The 19,523-nt window shown below is 39.0% G+C and overlaps 2 protein-coding genes across 2 annotated transcripts in view; one reads left to right on the plus strand and one right to left on the minus strand.

Annotated features, from left to right (window-relative positions):
* LOC125227260 (carboxy-terminal domain RNA polymerase II polypeptide A small phosphatase 1) overlaps window positions 1-12,182 on the minus strand; it is a 48,647-nt gene extending 36,465 nt beyond the window's left edge. The window contains exons 1-2 of the mRNA XM_048131520.1: window positions 12,003-12,182; window positions 11,387-11,691 (exon numbers count right to left, since the gene is read on the minus strand). Coding sequence (XP_047987477.1) covers window positions 11,387-11,691; window positions 12,003-12,075 — 378 coding nt within the window. The 5' untranslated portion in view covers window positions 12,076-12,182. The remainder of the gene's footprint in view (window positions 1-11,386; window positions 11,692-12,002) is intronic.
* Window positions 12,183-12,939: 757 nt separating this feature from the next.
* LOC125226836 (mRNA-capping enzyme) overlaps window positions 12,940-19,523 on the plus strand; it is a 28,440-nt gene continuing 21,856 nt past the window's right edge. The window contains exons 1-2 of the mRNA XM_048130962.1: window positions 12,940-13,279; window positions 18,865-19,001. Of these exons, the coding sequence (XP_047986919.1) occupies window positions 13,094-13,279; window positions 18,865-19,001 (323 nt within the window). The 5' untranslated portion in view covers window positions 12,940-13,093. The remainder of the gene's footprint in view (window positions 13,280-18,864; window positions 19,002-19,523) is intronic.

Genomic DNA, 19,523 nt, shown 5'->3' on the forward strand with positions numbered 1-19,523 from the left:
TGGGACTCGAACCCACATCTTTGGATTGCCGTTCGGTATTGGTATATTATGTATTTTTAATGGCCTTCAGGAAGAGACTCATGATCATGTAGAGATTAATTTACGACGACTTAATTGGCAATAAAGTGAGAAAACCTCATTAGATCCGGATTCATTTTAGAAATTAACGTCCGTCTCGGTGCTTATAATGTGGCTTCTTTCATAGTCCAGTCACGCGACAAAGTTTTATCGATCGGAAAAGTTTTAATCACCGACGAACATATCCAAAGTATCAAAACACATATCAAATGTCTGTTATATTCACGAATTCGAGGTAAACGTATTTTTGTTAAGCACCTTTGAAAATACGTAGTAAAGAAAGGTTGTCGACGGATACAAATCAATAGATCTGCAAAGCTCTTGGTAAATATTTCATGAACCGAGGAAGGGGGTAACTCCCGTTAGAACTGCAGAGTAAAAGATATAAGAAATATTTGAAAGGTGTGGAAAACAGATACAGTGATGATAGTAAGAACATGGTAAGAATAAGAACAATGCATTAAAAACGTAAATTGCTCATCAGCTGTTTGTAGGTGACTTGACTAAGTCATGTAGATTCCAGGTAAGCATTCTATTAGATGGTTTAAAGCATTCCTTGAACAACGGATTGTTGCTGGGCAGGACAACATACTAGGGTCACTTATCAGACATACTCATCTTCGGACAAGATAACGGTTACCTTTAACGACTGATAAACAGAAAAAGACAATGGAGAAAAAAAATGGACTGCTCTTTTTTTCTCCCACTTTAGAAAAGGAAAATATGTAAATAACAAGTGGTTTTAAAACACCTAGCCAACAAAGGTAAACTCATCCTAGGTCAATTTGGAAAAATAACACGAGTGATGAGTAACAACATTTTTTATATAATAATCAAGGACATTAATTAAAATAAACGGAACTAGAAACTAGATACAGAGAGTTATTAGATTATGTCCAAATCATAACAAAGCACAATCAAGTGCATACAAGGTCATCGAGATACGAGATATAGTGACAGTGGCATTTGATAATGATAACGATTTTAAAGATATGCGGGCCGGGCTTATTGAATTGGCACCAATGTATAAGTTAGTTACTATAGAAAGTAAGTTAATGATGAGATGACGGGTGATAGGGATATTAGGGATGTATGGAAGAGGAAAGACATGCTGCGCCGACCACAAGTGACTGAGATAAGCGAAAAAAAACGCGCTTCTTATCGTACTTTTGGACCTCTTGGTAACAAACACAATATTTTATTTGATGCTTCGTCAAATTTTTCCCTTTACAAGGGTTCCATCATTTAAAAAGTTTGAAAACCGTTGTAATAGACAACTATTACTTGCCGTGACTATTTGAACAAGCCCAAACACAATAAGGTCACGTTATTTTACAGCCACTTCTTAAGTCCATCATCAGATCAGCTCAAGATTACCATACCTAATATTGCATTGCCTTCTACACACCTACGTATGGATGTATGTGAAGTTTCAGCTCAATTGAATAATAGGAAGTGGGCCAATCCAGGCTGCAAAATTTGCCTAGCACATATTACAAGATAAACTAAAGCCCAAAATACAACAAATTGAATGAAGAGTTCCCATGTAAAGCAAACAACAATGTAAACTGCCCTAAAAAGCTAAGAGTGAGAGGTGCGACTTCACAATGTCTATTTTGTAAGAAGAAAGTGAAATCGACATAAACGCCTACACAGCGGCTACTGGCTACCGAATTAAACTTGGTTTAGGTTACAATCGTAGATAGACAACGCCAATAGTAAGGCCTGATTTAGACGGCGTACGAACTCGCATGCGATTTTAGTTACATTGCGGGCTGTTGAGGCTACATACAATTTTGCACAGCCATCAAATACCGCAATGTAATAAAACCCGTATGCGAGTTCTAGTACCGTCTAAATGGAACCTAACACAAAGTAGACAGTAGACAACGTCAGACAAATAATAAATAAATAAATATTAGAGGACATTCTTACACAGATTGACTTAGTCCCACGGTAAGCTCAAGAAGACTTGTGTTGTGAGTACTCAAGACAACGATGTACATAATATACAAATACTTATTGTACTTACACAAAAACATCAATGACTCAGGAACAAATATCTGTGAGCATTACACAAATAAATGCACGTACCAGGATTCGAAAGACTACGAGGGCAGGGTAACTACGCACTATAGGCCAGACCGGTCGATTAAACTTGGGGCCTAGTTAACGCAACTTAGACCAGTGAGGGGCAAACTTTTCATTGGGGGCCAAAATATGAAGAAATTTTAAAGGTGGGCCAGGTTTACACCTAAAAAGCATTTTTACTACAGTGCGTAGCCGAATGCACAAACGCTCACGATAGTATCTCTTTCGTAGCTACCTATCTCTATCGCTCTTCCAGAGACAGACACACCCCCGAGAATACTTGACAGAGCCAGACACATTATTATGTTCTATTCGTTGGCGTGTCGGTGGCGTTTCGCGTCGTAGCAAATGCCATTTTCGGCTACAAAGCCAGAGTCCATGAATAGATAAGTTTTGAAGGACAAATGCAAGAAATTGATAGTTCAATAAAAGTTCTTATGAACACTTTCGTATTAAGTGACCTGTTTTATTTCCTATTGAGTGAACGTTGTGTTGTCACAGCTGCCCATATCTAATCTCATAAAACGGATATTATGCATTTCTGTATGACGTAGGGCTAGTAATTAACTAATTATAGTACCTGAACAATTATCAACGCTTATAATAAAACAAGACTAAGTTAGAAATATCGAGTTTTCTAATAAAGTGGAAACCTGAGTCCATGGAATCAGATAAGTGTTGCATTTAGTACACTCAAGTGCAATGAAATAGATAGTTCAATAAAAGTTCTTATGAACACTTTCGTATTAAGTGACCTGTTTTATTTCCTATTGAGTGAACGTTGTGTAGTCACAGCTGCCCATATCTAATCTCATAAAATGGATATTGTGCATTTCTGTATGACGTAGGGCTAGTAATTAACTATTGTACTATCTGAACAATTATCAACGCTTATAATAAAATAAGACTAAGTTAGAAATATCGAGTTTTCTAATAAAGTGGAAACCTAAACGGACGTGACAAGGAAACTAATTAAATAATAAGGTAGGCAATCGTTGGAAAAACTATTATAACCCTCTTTTCTTGGTGATTTCTTTTCGTTCCACTCAAAACCTATGACATGCGAGTCACTAGGATGAATCATTAGACTTCTTACTCATGATATTAGAGTACACGGCGTCCATAAAACATATGTACAACACAAAAAACATCATACAATCAAGTCTAAGATAGAAGTATCGATTTTGGCAGATTTCGGTGTAAAACTCATGAGTCGTTCTAAAAGCTGACGAATCTTTAAGTCGCGCGTAACAGTATACTTTCAGTGGCTAAAGTTTCGGTTTAGGCAATACATATTGATAATAGCTATAATCTTATACTTTTAAACGAGCAATTCTTGTATATTTATTTTATTTATTTATACCGGCGATCTCGGAAATAAATTTGGGGGTTTTCTGAAAAATCGATACGTTTTCCCGGAAAAAACGAGCAATTCGCGTTAGTGTATATTTATTTTTTATCGATTATTTATACGAGGTCGGTCTAATGTACGCAGATAGATTGAGGTGTCAGGGTTTCTCGGCCAGAAAAAGTTTTTGTTTTTTGTCTTTTTTTTTTTTTAGTTTTTGTATTTATAAGAGTTTTTTTTTTATCTAAAGACGTGATATATTAAAATAGAACCCAGATATTATTTTACTATTAATAGTTTTTACATAGGTCAGAATCCATACTAATATCAGGGGCGGCTCACTCCGCGATTCTATCGCCGCGCTACAAGTACGTGCCGGCGGCCGCGAGTTTGCGGCCCGTTCACTGGTGACGACCTTCGCGCGGTGCAATAGAATTCAATGTCGGCTGCTCGCGTGCGGTCAGTTTGCTAATGTAGGTAAGAATTTTGAATGGCGGCATTTTGTGAACATCAAAGGAGTGAGCCTTCTGTACTTGTACTATATTCTGTGCTAATATTATAAATGGGAAAGTCTGTGTCTGTTTATATGTCCGTCTTTTACGGCAAAACGGAGCGACGAATTGACGGAGACATTGAGCGGAGATAGTTGAAGGGATGGAGAGTGACAGGCTACTCTTTGTCTCTTTCTAACGCGAGCGAAACCGCGGGAAAAAGCTAGTGTCAGTATATTCTTTCCAGAATAAAGAAATAATGCGACAACGTTGCATTTATCCAAGGAAAAGGCAAAAAACTAATAGAGCGTTGATTGTCTCCGTTGACGGCTTCAACAAACGGTGTAATTGCAGTAGATACTAAAGATATCACGAATACACGGCTCTAATCGTAAATTGTTGCATAGCCGTAACGTACCTGTCTAAAAATTAGCTTTTTCATCACGTTCTGAATGTAGATTATCGCTTAAAGTTTATGTAAATAACACAAAAACAATATTTTTTTGAAATTTCATGCTTAATTATCGTCACAAAACTGACAGCGAGTAATTTTTGTTAACGACTTACGCTAATTTTGGGTCCCAAATTCTGAAAATGCCCCACATATACAGTACACACAGGCCATAGATTGTCGAAATATATTACAAAAAAAATTACAACGCTACGTGAATCACGAATACATAGTGTCAATTTGTTGACAAACAACTCATATGATCAGAGATCTCATATGACTAGTAAGACTTTCGTCAGTGACGAGTGAAGGGGTGACAAAGGCAGGAAGACTGACGAAAGTGACGAATGAAGGGGTGACAAACTCAAAACGGGACGAATTTAACAACTTAATAAAAAAGAATGATCTAAGCTAAATATGGGAATCGAAATATCACTGCCTAAACAGCTTATAGCCAAAAACAAACATCAAATGGGATAAACTATTAACATTGAAATTTCACAGTCAATTTAAATTCGCAATAATCAGTATTCACGTCTAACCACGCGTTTAAACAAATGCAACCACGATAAGCATACCACAAGATAACACGACATAATACGTAATTACAAATATACCTAATATAACATGACTAATATTTGAAGAATTTTACACAAAATGCGAAATTCACACTAATCAGAACAGCGAAAGACAAAGACGACTAAAGAAATAAAAATTTGCTCATAGTATAAAAAATACGAAATGCTATGGCACAGGGGGCCGATTTTTGAGTCTCACGGCGTTCGAATTCAGAAAATTGTCACTGAAAATAGTAGGCAATTCACCGTTTTCAACCGGTATTTTAGTGACAGTGAGACTCAAAAATCGGCCCCCAGGTCCAGTTTTAGATACGTAGAGCTCGCAATTTAAGGGCCCGTTTAGACGGTGCGAGAACTCGCATATGAGTCGAGTAAGCTCCATTGTTGCAGAAAATTCCCGCCAAAATTATTTAGACAAAAACTAATTAAAAAAAAGAATCCTAAGAATTTCCAAGTGTTCCATTTTTTGGCCAGTATCGATCAAATGACCATGGAGTATCTAAATGACCCTCGTAATTTTTGAAAGCAAATCACAACGATATAGGATGTAGTGTAATTCTAGATAAATAAAATTAGTGAACGCTGAAAATAAGGGCGCGGGTTTTATTACATTGCGGTATTTGATAGCTGTGCAAAATTGTATGTAACCTCAACAGCCCGCAATGTAACTATACGAGTAACCACAGAACAAAATTAAAATTTTGATGAAACCCCCGACTTAGTGGACCGATTTTCATGAAACATGGCTAAGAACTAGGGATGTCACGAATGTCGCATGTGTCACATTCGCGAATGCGAATATTCAGAATGCGAATGTGCGAATGCGAATATCGCTGAATTTCATAAAAAACCAAAATAAAAACCAAGCAATCACCAACAACCCGCTAGGTAAAAAATTTAAAATGCTTACTATTGGTCAAAATGCCGAGTACGAACTTCACGCCGTACGAATTTGACCTATCGGCGCATGCGCGAGTCGACAGTCGACAAGTAGCAATTGGAGCGGCCGGCGCGGGCGAGGAACAAGCTGCGACTTGCACACATTCGCATTCGCAAAACATTCGCATCGTTTGAAGCGAATGCGAATGTCAATGCAAATGTTTAAAAGAATGCGAATCATTCGCATATGCGAATGCGAATGCAAATATTCGTAACATCCCTACTAAGAACACTCCCGACTAACTCAGCTTTACTAAATCTAAATTGGTTCATCCGTTCCGGAGCTACGATGCCACAGACAGACACACACACACACAGACAGACACGTCAAACATATAACACCCCATCGTTTTTGCGTCGGGGGTTAAAAATCGATGTAAGAGGTTTGTTCCGATGTTTGTGAGCACCTGGGGGCCGATTTTTGTCTCACTGTCACTAAAATACCGGTTGAAAACGGTGAATTGCCTATTATTTTCAGTGACAATTTTCTGAATTCGAACGCGTGAGACTAAAAATCAGCCCCTGGTCCGCTCTGTATCTGTTGGCGATTGTAATTTAGGGGGCTCCTTCTCCGTCTGAAAATCATTGTTAAGATTGCTTCGCCCCCCTGGGACCGAGTCTTGTGGGCCTAAGCAGAAACCTGGGTACGTAGCCATAGCCAAATGAACCAACGCATACGATACTATCGATATAGTCGCTATCTCTGTCTCTGCCCTGCCGTATATTGGCGCGAAAGAGTCAGACTGCGTTTTGATCGGCGTCTAGGGTCAACGATTGCCATTTCGGCTGGCCGGCTGACCCTTCATCAGAACTCAGAATACGTGTCAGCCGCGGCGAAGTATAGAATATTAGACGTTATTCCTATTAATAAGAGCGTCGTAGACAAAATCGCTACAGTTTCAGCAATGATTATATTTCCGTATCAAGATGAGGAAGTGCCTTGATTATCAATAATATGTTAGTTAAATATACGGTGCGTCGCAGAAACGATGTTAGGCAGCGTTCCCACTTATGCGTCGCGTGTCTCGGGGCGCGCAAAGGGCGTCCGCGCCACGCCACCTGAGTGTAATTCAAAAAGCGTCTCCTCAGTACATTTTGTATAGGAAGGACGTAAGGCGCGCCGCCACGCCACCTGGGGCGCGTCTTACGTCTTTCCTATACAAAATGTACTGAGGAGGCGTTTTTTGAATTACACTGAAGCGGCGTGGCGCGGACGCCCGTTGCGCGCCCCGAGACACGCGACGCTCTGGTGTGGCCGGTCACTTAGGCTAAAAATAGTAATATTATCACTGAATGAATATTCCTATTATAATTGTAGAGGGTTCAGTGTGATAAAGTGGCCTTGCCACGAGATTGACATTGAAATATTCGCTAGCGTTTGGGTAACTTCACTACTTAGTGAAGTTAGATTACTTAATCGCACTAATATGCAAGTACGAGAGAGATGCACAGAAAAGTTTATATGAAATTTTACTCTTCTAATATGATGAGGAATAAACTGTTAAGACGATACGGTAGGGGACTAGGGGTCAATTCTCCATACAAACGCTCTCGACTATTTTCTCCCTGGTTTTTGAAGATAGAGCAATGTTTTTTTCAACAGATTGTTATTATTTTTATCTGTGTCGGACAGTTTTGATTTTTTTGATATTCTGCTTTTTAAAGACTAGAGCCAACCAAAAATTTCCAAAACGACCTTTTTCATTTTGGCGCAAAAAAAAAAACTGTCCGACATAGATTATTTCATTGTTATTCAGATGCTCAAATTTCGTTCCGATTGATTAAGTTTTGAAGGAGGAAAGAGTCGAGAGTGGAACCTCGATTTTAAAGATTTTTTTGAAATATCTTTTGACTGTGTTGTTCTTAATGGACAATTTTTTTTCGATAAATCTAGTTAATGACACTTGTATATTTAACTAAAATTCCCAAGTTGAAAGGGGGGCTCCTTTCCATTTTAGCATTTTTCGCTACCGTATCCTCTTAAAATGATTCCGTTCCCTCATGTTACACCGCGTGTCCGTGTATAGTTTAAATACGAGATATTGAAAACAATATCACACACGTATACTAGGTTAGTATAGTATTATAGTTAGGTGTTTATCTAACACACACTGGCAGTATGCTTGTTATTGTAAATAGTCATCTGTAGTAGTGTATGTTGAATCACTAATGTTATCTACATTATGTCTGCTATGTACTTCTGGGACTTGAAGAGAAGAAAATGAGGCAGTGTAATTTTAAATTCTAATAGTCTTTGGGCATTCTTAAACAGACTAAATAGCAAACTTGAATGTAACTAAAATAATAGTTATTTGTTATACAAGGGGGCAAAGTTGTATTTTAACGCCGAGTGTGGAATTGAAAAACGAGCAAGTGAAAGGATTCTATAGTTGAACCACGAGCGAAGCGAGTGGTTCGACAATAGAATCCTGAACTTGCGAGTTTTTTAACACACGAGAAGTAAAATACATTTGCACCCGAGTGTAACACAAAACTTTTCCCCTCACTATAGCGAGGAAACTACAACGCAAAAAATGCGTTTATAACTGCTTCCAGTAGTTCCACAGGTGGTAAATCATCTTTATTACTAGAATCACCTACTTTTTATCAATTTTAAAGCAGTTAATTGGACTTTATTCAAGGTCAAATTACTTTACCCACTAGTGGATAAAATGCGTTTTTACCCGCTGGTATTAAAGGACAAAACACGTGTTTCCGAGCTAGTGAGGGGAAAAATATTTTATATCATGCCCAAAATAAAGCATCAGACCATTGTAGGTAAGATCATGGACAGCAGTTATTTTTAAATCCAATTTCTATTTAATAAATCAGTTAGAAATATCTGAAATATATAAAGTAAATGAGTTGACCGTGATGTCACTCGACTTGATTTCTTTTTTTTATGAAATAGGCAGCAAACGAGCAGACGAGCCGCCTGATGGGAAGCAGTCATCGCCGCGCATGGACATAAGCAACATCAGGGATTCACTTATGCGTTGCCGACCTTTGAGAACCCTAAATACCTGCTTCTTAAACAACCCCATGTGATAGCGCAAGGGGAACACCTCAGAAGGTAGCTCATTCTACAACTTGCATGTTCTGGGCAAAAACAAGAGAGAGGCCCGTTTGTTCTTGGTTTGCCATGTGTCCAGAAAGTGAGGAATTGAGGATGAACTTTGATGATTTCATATGAATTCCATATTAGTAAAAGATCAAATTCATATTGACAGTTCTTAAAAATAAGCTGATGTGAATAAAAGGAAAGTAGGCTATAGTCACGTAATATTAGTTCTTGTACTCTACCTTCCCCTTTTGAACATATAGGCTACAGTTTGGACATGTACTAGCTTTCGCCCGCGGCGTTACATTAAAAAATTGCAGAATGCTCCATATAAACTTCCACCCCCCATTTTAGGAAATTGGGGGGTTAGAAAGAGACAAAAATAAGCCTATGTCACTCTCCATCCTTTCAACTATCATCGTCCTGACCAAGGTGATTTATAAAGGACATATTCCAATTTTTGGAAACTATGAATTAAAAGCCTGGATAGGCAAACAATATCTTATTTTTTTAAATGTTTTACCTAAATCGTGATACAAAGGAAAACCTCCCCTATTTATTCAATAATTTGGTTTAAATTTCAATAGCCCTAAATGTATATGGTGGGCAAGACAATCTCCACTTAAAAAATCACATCAATTCGTCGCTCTGTTTTGCCGTGAAAGACCGGACAAACAAACAGACACACACACTTCCCCATTTATAATATTAGTATGGATGTACTTATATGTAACCACATTTATGACACCAGTAGGTGGTCAGATAGCATGGTCATTATCTCACCACATTTACCACAAGCTATCAGAATGTGTAGTAGATAAAGTAATAGCAGACAGCTTTATTGTATAACCACCCATACCCATATTGACATGACGATTGATAACCCAATCCCATACTAACTTGTGTTATGGGACCTGTGGGTATCGGACATAATACATAATATTAGACTAAAGCATTAGTATAGGTCTGCTCTTCGAGTCTGGCAATTTGCTTTTGTAATTTTTTTTGACATTTCAATTTCAGGAAAATTTTCAAACCTGGGCGTTTTTAAGCAACAATAGCATCTAAGTATGGAGTATTGAGAATTACTGTGATAATTTTAACACACTAACCCCTTATTCATAATTCTCTAAAATTATCAAGCCGATAAAGTTTGTTTTTCCCCTTCCCACGTATTGGTGTGATAGAAAGGGACAAACGAACTTTATCAGCTTGATAAGTTTAGTGAATGTTTATGAATAAGGGGGTAAATGTTATCACTTTAAATTTTTTTTAAGCATATTGTGTTCATAATCATAAGGTTTGATTATAAATGCAGAAATATTTCAATATTAATCAATAACTAATATTTATGATAAACACAAGTACATTCCCTTAGGATTCAATGAAATCTTAATCGCACAATAAATAATATTACTTACACAGGCAAAAATAAAAGAAATAATGTTAAATCATTTCATAAAGTGGTCATTGCAGTTTTTGTCATAAAGAAATCTTGTATAATCAACAGGGACAAAAAACACTGGATCATCTCCAGCCAGAGATAATTGGTCATGATTGTTTTAATGATAATATTGTTTGAGTCACCATGAAACAAGTGGTTGAGAAATATAAAAAATTGAACTGCTACTAATATTATGAAGGCAAAAGTAGTTGTCTGTCTATTAGCTCAACAAGCCTAAACCGCTGATCATATTTATATGAAGTAGTAGTTTGAAGTTTGGAAAAAAATGTTAATATATGTTTTTCAATCATCATCATAAGACAGAAAATGTTGCGAGCAGAAACTATCATTGACATAATTTTGAAAAAGGACAGATGTTGAGGTCCAGTTAGTGAATTTAATTAGTATAGTAAACCAAAACACCTCAACTTATTCAGTTTGTACAAGCTTTGCTTAGTTTGGGGCTAAGTTGATCTGTGTAAGGTGTCCCCAATATTTATTTATTCAAAAGATTTTTTAAATACATATATTGTTAAAAGCCGTGACATAATTTCTTAGATGTCCATGTTTTAGATACTTCTTATTTTATTTTTAGTGAATAAATCTGTCACAGTACTAAATGACCATTCAGAAAAAATATGATTACCCCAATATCTCACATCTTTATTTATTTATTTAAAGCAGGTAAGAAGTTTTTGATTTGCATGTTTCTAGTGATGTTTATAGATAAGATTGTAGTTTGGACAACTACTGTCCATGTGAAATTATCTGGACTTGTTTTGCATAGTTTTAAAATGTTTAAGATCCTTGATATGAATTGCAAAACATCACACTTGGATAGAATTAGAACATATCCTGTAAATAACAATCATAATACATTGTAGTATAAAAAAATGTAAACATACCTTGAAAGAGCTGTGCACTAATGTTTCATCCAGGTCTATCACCATACACTTTTTATGCATATCCTGGTGTCTAATTGGTGGTAACAGTGGTCGGGGAGCATGGTCTGCCATGATGAGCAGGGGCGGGGAAGCCCTACCATCCACACTGTTGGTGCCATTGCCGGGGGGGCCCTTCCCGCGGCCGCCGCGCCAACAGCACAGGAGCGACCGCAGGAACCCGCCGCCCCCGGACTTCTTACTGCCCAGGGGTGTCGACGACACTGGCGTGCCATCACCATCGCTGTGCTGCCCGCCAGGGGATGACCCTAAAACAACCATCGCGTTAAAACTCCTCTTAACATCTCTAGCACACGCGGAAGCAACAACTAAATTTTATATGTGGGACTCCTGTAAGGTAAGACAAGCTTCCAAGGTTGCTCCATAGAATGTTATTGCGTCCACCCATCCTAATTGTTTACCTCTACTCCATACGCACGACTCGCTTTCAACAATGAAACACACAATGAACCACCGCTTCAATAACGCTCACGATTCACTAATATTTATAAACCACCATAGGTAACACTATACGCTCTAATTTGATGCCAGTAACAGGTGTAATTCGGTTTAGATTTACCTCTGTCGGATCCATAATTGTTTAATTGCTCGTCATCCCGAGACACCTGAGTTATAATGGACGATGCGTCCATTTAAACATTTGTTTTGGGCCTTAATATAAATGGCAACGAAGTTTTTGTAAAATTTTAACACCATAAAACTATTTTTTATCTCCCTTCTATCTTACAAAATGGCAGGCTCTTGGCAAATACCAACTTCAAGTGCAACCAACATAAGAATGGCTTTTAGTATTTGTCTCTTTCTAATTCACTTATCTCACGTTGATTAGAATGAAACGACAATGTTTATCTTTTATCTCTATATTGCCTCCCCTGATCAACTGCTAAAAATAGTGAATTGACGTTCGGAACATAGATCCTATAAACTTGAAGACAAAAACAACTGTTAATTTCTCATTTATCTACACGCAAAAAATAAAACACTGAAAGAAATTTATATTTTTATGATACTTGTAATATGTATCGCACATTTTAGAAGTTACTTTTAGGTTTTTGAACGAACCTAATAACCTCAAAATTGTTTAAAATATTGTAATATCAATAAATGCTTACTTTCTTCATTCCATGATATAATCAAGCAATTTATTTATACCAATTCAATTGTTTTTCCATAAACTAACAATCGTTTGTTTACAATTTATCACGCAAACTAACTTGTATCCGCAGCGAAATGGCCAATAGAAAAACAAACACAATATTGCCAAGTAAAAATAACAGGGTACTCAGGGTACAATTTTCTTTAAATTATAATATTTGAAGATAACAATTACATATAAAGTTTCACACTTTATCTGATTTTGTCTATTTTTATACTAATTCAATAAAATTAGAATTAAATTCAATAGATGAATCTCACAATTACATGAAAGGGAGCTTAGGGAGCTCGAAATAATTGTGCTTGCAACCCATCATAACAAAACAACTGTCAATCGACATTGACAGTTCTCCTACGATGCCAATTGTATGGTAGAGTAGAGGAAAATTACTTTAAAATAAAAATACATAAAATAATAACACATTCTATCATAAATGTGTGCCAAACTGAATTTGGACTAATTCACCTGTGTGATAACCCTTTCATAAAGTCAAAATGTCGTACCGAGATCCCGGGCCTTTGCCAAATAGATGGTTGAAGTGTCCTCGTAAGGCATCAGGGCTTGTTGCTGGAAAGTTTCTAGCTTTCAAGACTCCTTTAGGACAACAGTTCAATGACAAAGTTCCAGAGGAGAACCGCTTCACTCCTAACATGCTGTTTGTGTACATGAAGAGTTTAAAAGTGAGTCACAAAATGAAAAATAGAATGTACGCGTCAGCTGTTGGAGTTCATATTTTTATGAAAACGCTGCTGTTTGGAGTTTTATTGGTAAAATTCATCCTTGATAAACTGAATCCATAACATATAGTAACAAGTATATTCCTTCAAGCATTCTTGTTTTATAAATATTAAATTAAAAGAAAAAATTCATCAAAAAATATTTTTTACAACTGGAATATTCTGTTGAATTTCGATTCATTACAACTAAGACGAAAACCATTCCTAAAATAGCTTCGGTAAATGGCTACTGTCCAAATAGCTGTAATAATAATGTCTACATAATAATAATATTGTGCCATTACCATAAATCTGGTGTATTTACTTGTCTCTTATTTTTTGCACAATTTTTTTTTACAGTAGTTTCATTAAAACACGTTTCGTTTTTTTTTTACAGTAGTTTTAAAAAACGTTTAAAGGAACACTTTTTATCTCTTCCTTAGTCTTCTTCCCATTTTTTGTTTGCGCTACCTGGTCGTTACTCTCTCTTGCTTGGATGTTCAATATGTATCTATGTAGTTTGTGTAGGTTTAAGTAGTTTATTTTTATCGCTTCACGATTGTATGTAGTTTATTTTATTGATAATCTTATATTTATTTTTTATTTTCTTGCTTTTAGTTTATATTGAGTTAGGTATTTACATTTTTTTTTTAATTATATTTGCACTGCCCTTAACTCTTTTCTATCCACTATCTCGCTGTCTGAAGGTTGTCTGGTAGAGATCGCTCTTTAGCGATAAGACCGCCTGTTGTTACCTACTATTTAAGTTCTTTATTTGTTTGTTTAGCTGTTGTCGTTGTAGTAGTGCAATAAAGTATTTTATTATTATTATGTTTGTTCTTTACATATCTCGGGACCATGGGGTCCCGGACCTTTGTAAGGCATACGTGGGGCCGAAGCCAACAGCGCAGTGGCCCTTTAGAACAGTTTAATCTAAATGTAATGTGACACAAACCAGCGATTATCCCTGTCCGCACTATAGTAATGCACCCAAGGACAAGCCCCGGTTAGTGTAGAACTATTGTAAGATAAAGGTACAAAAAGAAACCGGGCTATTATGTTGAGTTGCTAGTGAATTCGTAACCGGTGCTATTGGAAAAACTATGGCACCTGCCTTACTCATATGTTACAAAACATGACAAAATAGGCAGGTGGTGACTCGCCAACTCACTATATGGGTCCCCGAAAACGGCCGCTCGCACGGAGCGACAAGGGCACAACATAGCGTGAGCGGCTCAGGGTGTGGAGAGGTGTGCGCCGCTTTCTACCCAGTCTGTACGAAACAGCCACTGTGCCAACTCGCGTCTTATGCATATTTCACTTCCACCCTGCAAGCATATAGCTCTGGCACCCCACTCTGGACGGCCGGTTAAGGCAAGCCAGAGGTGAGAGTCCTGCGACCCCTGCTCAGTGTTCACTCTGGCCGGCCAATGAAGGCAAGCCGGAGGGAGGGATCTGATCGACTCTCGGGGGCATGGGACCCAAGGGACGCCACTTCCCATTCAGCTCGCCACAAGCTGCCCTGGGGGCTTATTATTATTATTCCTTTATTTATTTTGCTTCTTAGGTTAAGCCTTTTATAATATGAATATAAAAGTAAAATACAAAAACACATACAAAACAATATAAAAAACATATAAACACATTATAAAAAACCTAACCTAGGGTGCCGCCAGCAGCGGGGCAGGGCCCAAGCTGCCGGTGGTTAGGGCTGCAGAGAGAGGAACCGTCGGACTATCCGCGCCGTGTCCAAGATCACCGCCTTCTGCATCTGGCCCTTGATCCAGCCACCTAGCGAGAGTCTCTTAAGATGTTGGTCGAGACTCTTCGCTATGAGACCGTTCGCTGAAACGACTATCGGAACAATGATCGTTGAATCAACATCCCACATGGCGGTTATCTCGTGAGCCAAGTCTAGGTACTTACTGGACTTGTCCTTCTCGGCTTTCACGAGATTCTCATCATGGGGGATGGTGATGTCAACGAGCACGGCCCGGCGTTGCGGTCGATCTATTATCACAATGTCAGGCTTATTGGCTACAATAGTCCTGTCAGTGATAATAGATCGATCCCAATAGAGCGTGGCACGACCATTTTCAAGAACTGGCGCAGGCAAGTACTTGTAGTACGGTACTTCGCGGTCCACAAGGCCGTATTGAAGAGCAAGTTGCTGGTGAATAATCCTGGCTACGAGATTATGTCTGTGCAGGTACTCGCCGTTAGCAAGATGAGAACAACCGGAAATGATATGCCTGAGTGACTCTCCGGGACGGCGGCATGCCCGACAAATGTCGACCGTACCGTCCTTCAGGATATATTTCCGGTAGTTGTTCGTCATCATAACTTCGTCCGCAATTGCACAGGCAAAACCCTCGGTTTCTCCGAAGAGGTCCCCGAATCGTAACCAGTTCACCGATGCGAGCAGGTCTACATCGGGTCCCGTGAGGGCCTTGTAGAACCGCCCGTGTAGCTGCTTGCTCTCCCATACCGCCTTGCGGTCCGCAGTACTTAGTACCACAGGTTTGCGCCAGTTCTCTTTCGCCAAGGAGAGCGGCGTGAGGTTTCCGTCAACTGCCACCACATCACGATGCATCCCACACTCGTTGTTAAGGAAGTAATTCCTGAGATTGTACACCTCACGGTTGTGGAGATCTTTGGCGTTTAGGAAGCCTCGACCTCCGCACTTCCGTGGGATGTACAATCTCATAACAGACGAGCGCGGATGTAACATACGATGTGTGGTAAGCAGTGAACGGACCCTCCGATCCAGGGCGTCCAGCTCAGTCTGGGTCCACCGTAGTATGCCAAAGGAGTATGTGAGTAGAGGCATTACCCAGGCGTTAAAGGCGCGCACTTTGTTGCCTCCTGACAAAAGACTTTTAAGGACTTTTGTGAGCCGACTGAAAAAGCACTCCTTCACCGACCGTCTAATGCCAACATCCTCAATACCCAACGACTGTGACATACCAAGGTACTTATAGGTTTCTGATTCAGAGATAGATCTGAACGACATCGTCTCAGAAAGTTGAAAATGTTCTGAATTTACAACCTCCCCCCGCTGTACATGCATGACCGCACACTTATCGACACCAAACTCCATTCTGATGGCGGTACTGAAAACTTCTGTGGTTTTCAATAGCACCATCAGGTCTTGGGTGTTCGGTGCAAATAGTTTGAGATCGTCCATGTACAGAAGGTGAGAGATGACTTCACCCTCTCTCCGAAGCCGGCAACCTAGCCCAGAATCCTTCAGCAGCGTGCTGAGGGGATTCAGAGCTAGGCAGAACCATAATGGACTCAAACTGTCACCCTGGAATATTCCTCGCTCAATCCTTATGAAGTCCTGCGGGCCAGGGGGGTCATCCCTGCCTCCTGGTTGACGAAGGACTGTGGTCCACTGCCTCATACATGCAGCCAGGAAGGATATTAAAGCTGCATCAAGTTTATACAGCTCCAATACCCTTCCCAGCCATGAATGAGGCACCGAATCATAGGCCTTCTTATAGTCAATCCAAGCGGCCGAGATGGCTCCCCTGTTCCGCCGAACTTGTTGGCAGATGGTCATGTCTATGAGGAGGAGCTCTTTAGTACCACGGGACCCAACCCTACATCCATTTTGAGCGGGAGCCAGAATGTTGTTAGCGACAATATGCGCGTTAATTTTTGCTCTCAAAATGGATGTAAGGAGCTTGTAAAGTGTAGGCAAGCACGTAATGGGTCTGTAGTTTTTTGCTTCCGTGGTACTACCGGACTTATAGAGCAGGAAAGTAACACCAGTTGTTAGGGAAGGTGGGAGAGAACCAAGATCGAGGGCTTGTTGAAATTGCGTTGCCAAACGCGAGTGCGAGCATCGAAACCATTTTAGCCAGAAGTTGTGCAATCCGTCCGGTCCAGGACTTTTCCAGTTCTGGGCCGTACGGGTAGCACAACTTACGTCGTCGGGGCTGATGGTGATAGCCCCCATAGGCTCGATGTTCTCGCACTCACGTTCGACAACGGTCATCCACTCGCCCTCCGTGTGCTCAACGGGCACCGACCAGATGCTACGCCAGAAATCAGACATGGCAGTAGCATCCGGTAGCCGCACGTCGGACACACGAGGGTCGGTTTCCTCCCACCTTCGGTATACTTTCCTTTGGTCGCTTTGAAAAAGACGATTCTGCTGGAATCGGTCCACACGCTTTCTGTAGCGGCGAATACGGCTTGCCCATGCATAGACTTTCTGCTTCAGGAAGTCGATGCGCTCTGTGACATTGGCCAAATAGTCGCGGGGCCTGATGCCCGTCCCCGCGAACGCCTGGTTCACAAAGCGCATTACTCGGGGGCGATTATTACCCCCTCTGAAGCAGATCAGCTTTGCAATGAGAGTCCTAAACGAGTTGATACGACGCTCGATCCGTACTTGCCATGCAGGGACACCTCCGGCGGTCCTAGTTGCACGGTCAGTATTATCTTATTATTATTATTATTAAATTGAAATGTTACAGTTAGGAGCAAATAAATAAATAGAAAGTTTTATACATATGTTTTGAATTATAGTGAAAGGTTTGACTTTGTCTCTTATTGAGGATGAAATTTGTTTGTATTATTATACAGTTGTCCTTATAGCAAGCAACAAAGTGGGACGTTACTAGAAAATAGTAAAATATAATTATGAAATGATGTATTACAGTAACCCCCACCTTGTGCGACCCCGTTTAGCGCGGATTCGCTATAAAAATAGCACTCTGTTATTGTTTTTTAAATGTAAAATGTTAAAGTTTCTTTAAACAAGCTATTTGATTGTAATTTTTAAAGTAAATTTTTTTTTTGTGTTTGATGTTTCATCTGCCATCCGGCTTTCTTAGCCATAATCAGATTGTATGGTACTAATAATAACATTTTTCTGGTGGTGTACCTTAATCAAGTGACCCCGATATACGCGAAATACGCTTTACGCGATTTTCCCTGGAACGCATCACTCGCGTTAAGCAAGGTATTACATGCAGTCAAATTGAGTTGAGAGCCAAAACTGCTTAAAAGCTGTTTAACCTCAGAGAGGACTCTCCATTGCCATACAAAATTCAGTTTTCCCCTCACTAGCTCGGAAACACGTGTTTTGTCCTTTAATACCAGCGGGTAAAAACGCATTTTATCCACTAGTGGGTAAAGTAATTTGACCTTGAATAAAGTCAAATTAACTGGTTTAAAATTGACAAAAGTAGGTGAATCTAGTAATTAAGATGATTTACCACCTGTGGAACTACTGGAAGCAGTTACAAACGCATTTTTTTGCGTTGTAGTTTCCTCGCTGTAGTGAGGGGAAAAGTTTTGTGTTACACTCGGGTGCAAATGTATTTTACTTCTCGTGTGTTAAAAAACTCGCAAGTTCAGGATTCTATTCTAGAACCACTCGCTTCGCTCGTGGTTCAACTATAGAATCCTTTCACTTGCTCGTTTTTCAATTCCACACTCGGCGTTAAAATACAACTTTGCCCCCTTGTATAACAAATAACTATTAAATATTTATAAATTCCAATTTCTCTTAATTGTAACATAAATGTTCACAGGTAAAACTTGGGATGTGGGTGGACCTCACCAACACAACGAGGTTCTATGACAAGACAGAAATAGAGAATATGGACTGCAAATATGTGAAGATGTCCTGTCGCGGACACGGAGAGACACCTTCGTTAGATCAAACTAGGTTGGTTTGCTTTTGATAAATATTATACATATCCACGTCATATACTTAATGACTATAAATAATAATGATAAAAAATAAAAAGCCTCTTAATGCCTGTTATTATGTACAATTAAATATTTGCTGTTTGTTAGTAATTGTTAGTTTTTCTCTAGTTTAATTTAGTTTTTGTTAGTGATTACATTTATATTTTAGGTAAGTTTACAAATTAATATCTTTTGATAAACAAGACCCCCTTAGCTGAAGGCCTCTTCCAAATCTAGCCATAGATGTGGTCTCGAGCAATTTTTTTGATGATTAATAACTAATGGCAGAAAATTTTGGAAACAATACTGCTTCTGTCATAACTATCATACGGTATTCTGGTTTGGGGCAAAGCAGCTGACATACAGACTATCTTTGTATTACAAAAGAGAGCCATTCGTTCTATTTAATTACAACTTAGGAACACGTGAATCAGTAAGAGAACTCTTCAAAGAAATTAATATCTTAACTGTAGCTTCCCAATACATTTATGATAGTATA

Source organism: Leguminivora glycinivorella, chromosome 6, assembly GCF_023078275.1.
Source record: "Leguminivora glycinivorella isolate SPB_JAAS2020 chromosome 6, LegGlyc_1.1, whole genome shotgun sequence".
Taxonomy (NCBI): domain Eukaryota; kingdom Metazoa; phylum Arthropoda; class Insecta; order Lepidoptera; family Tortricidae; genus Leguminivora; species Leguminivora glycinivorella.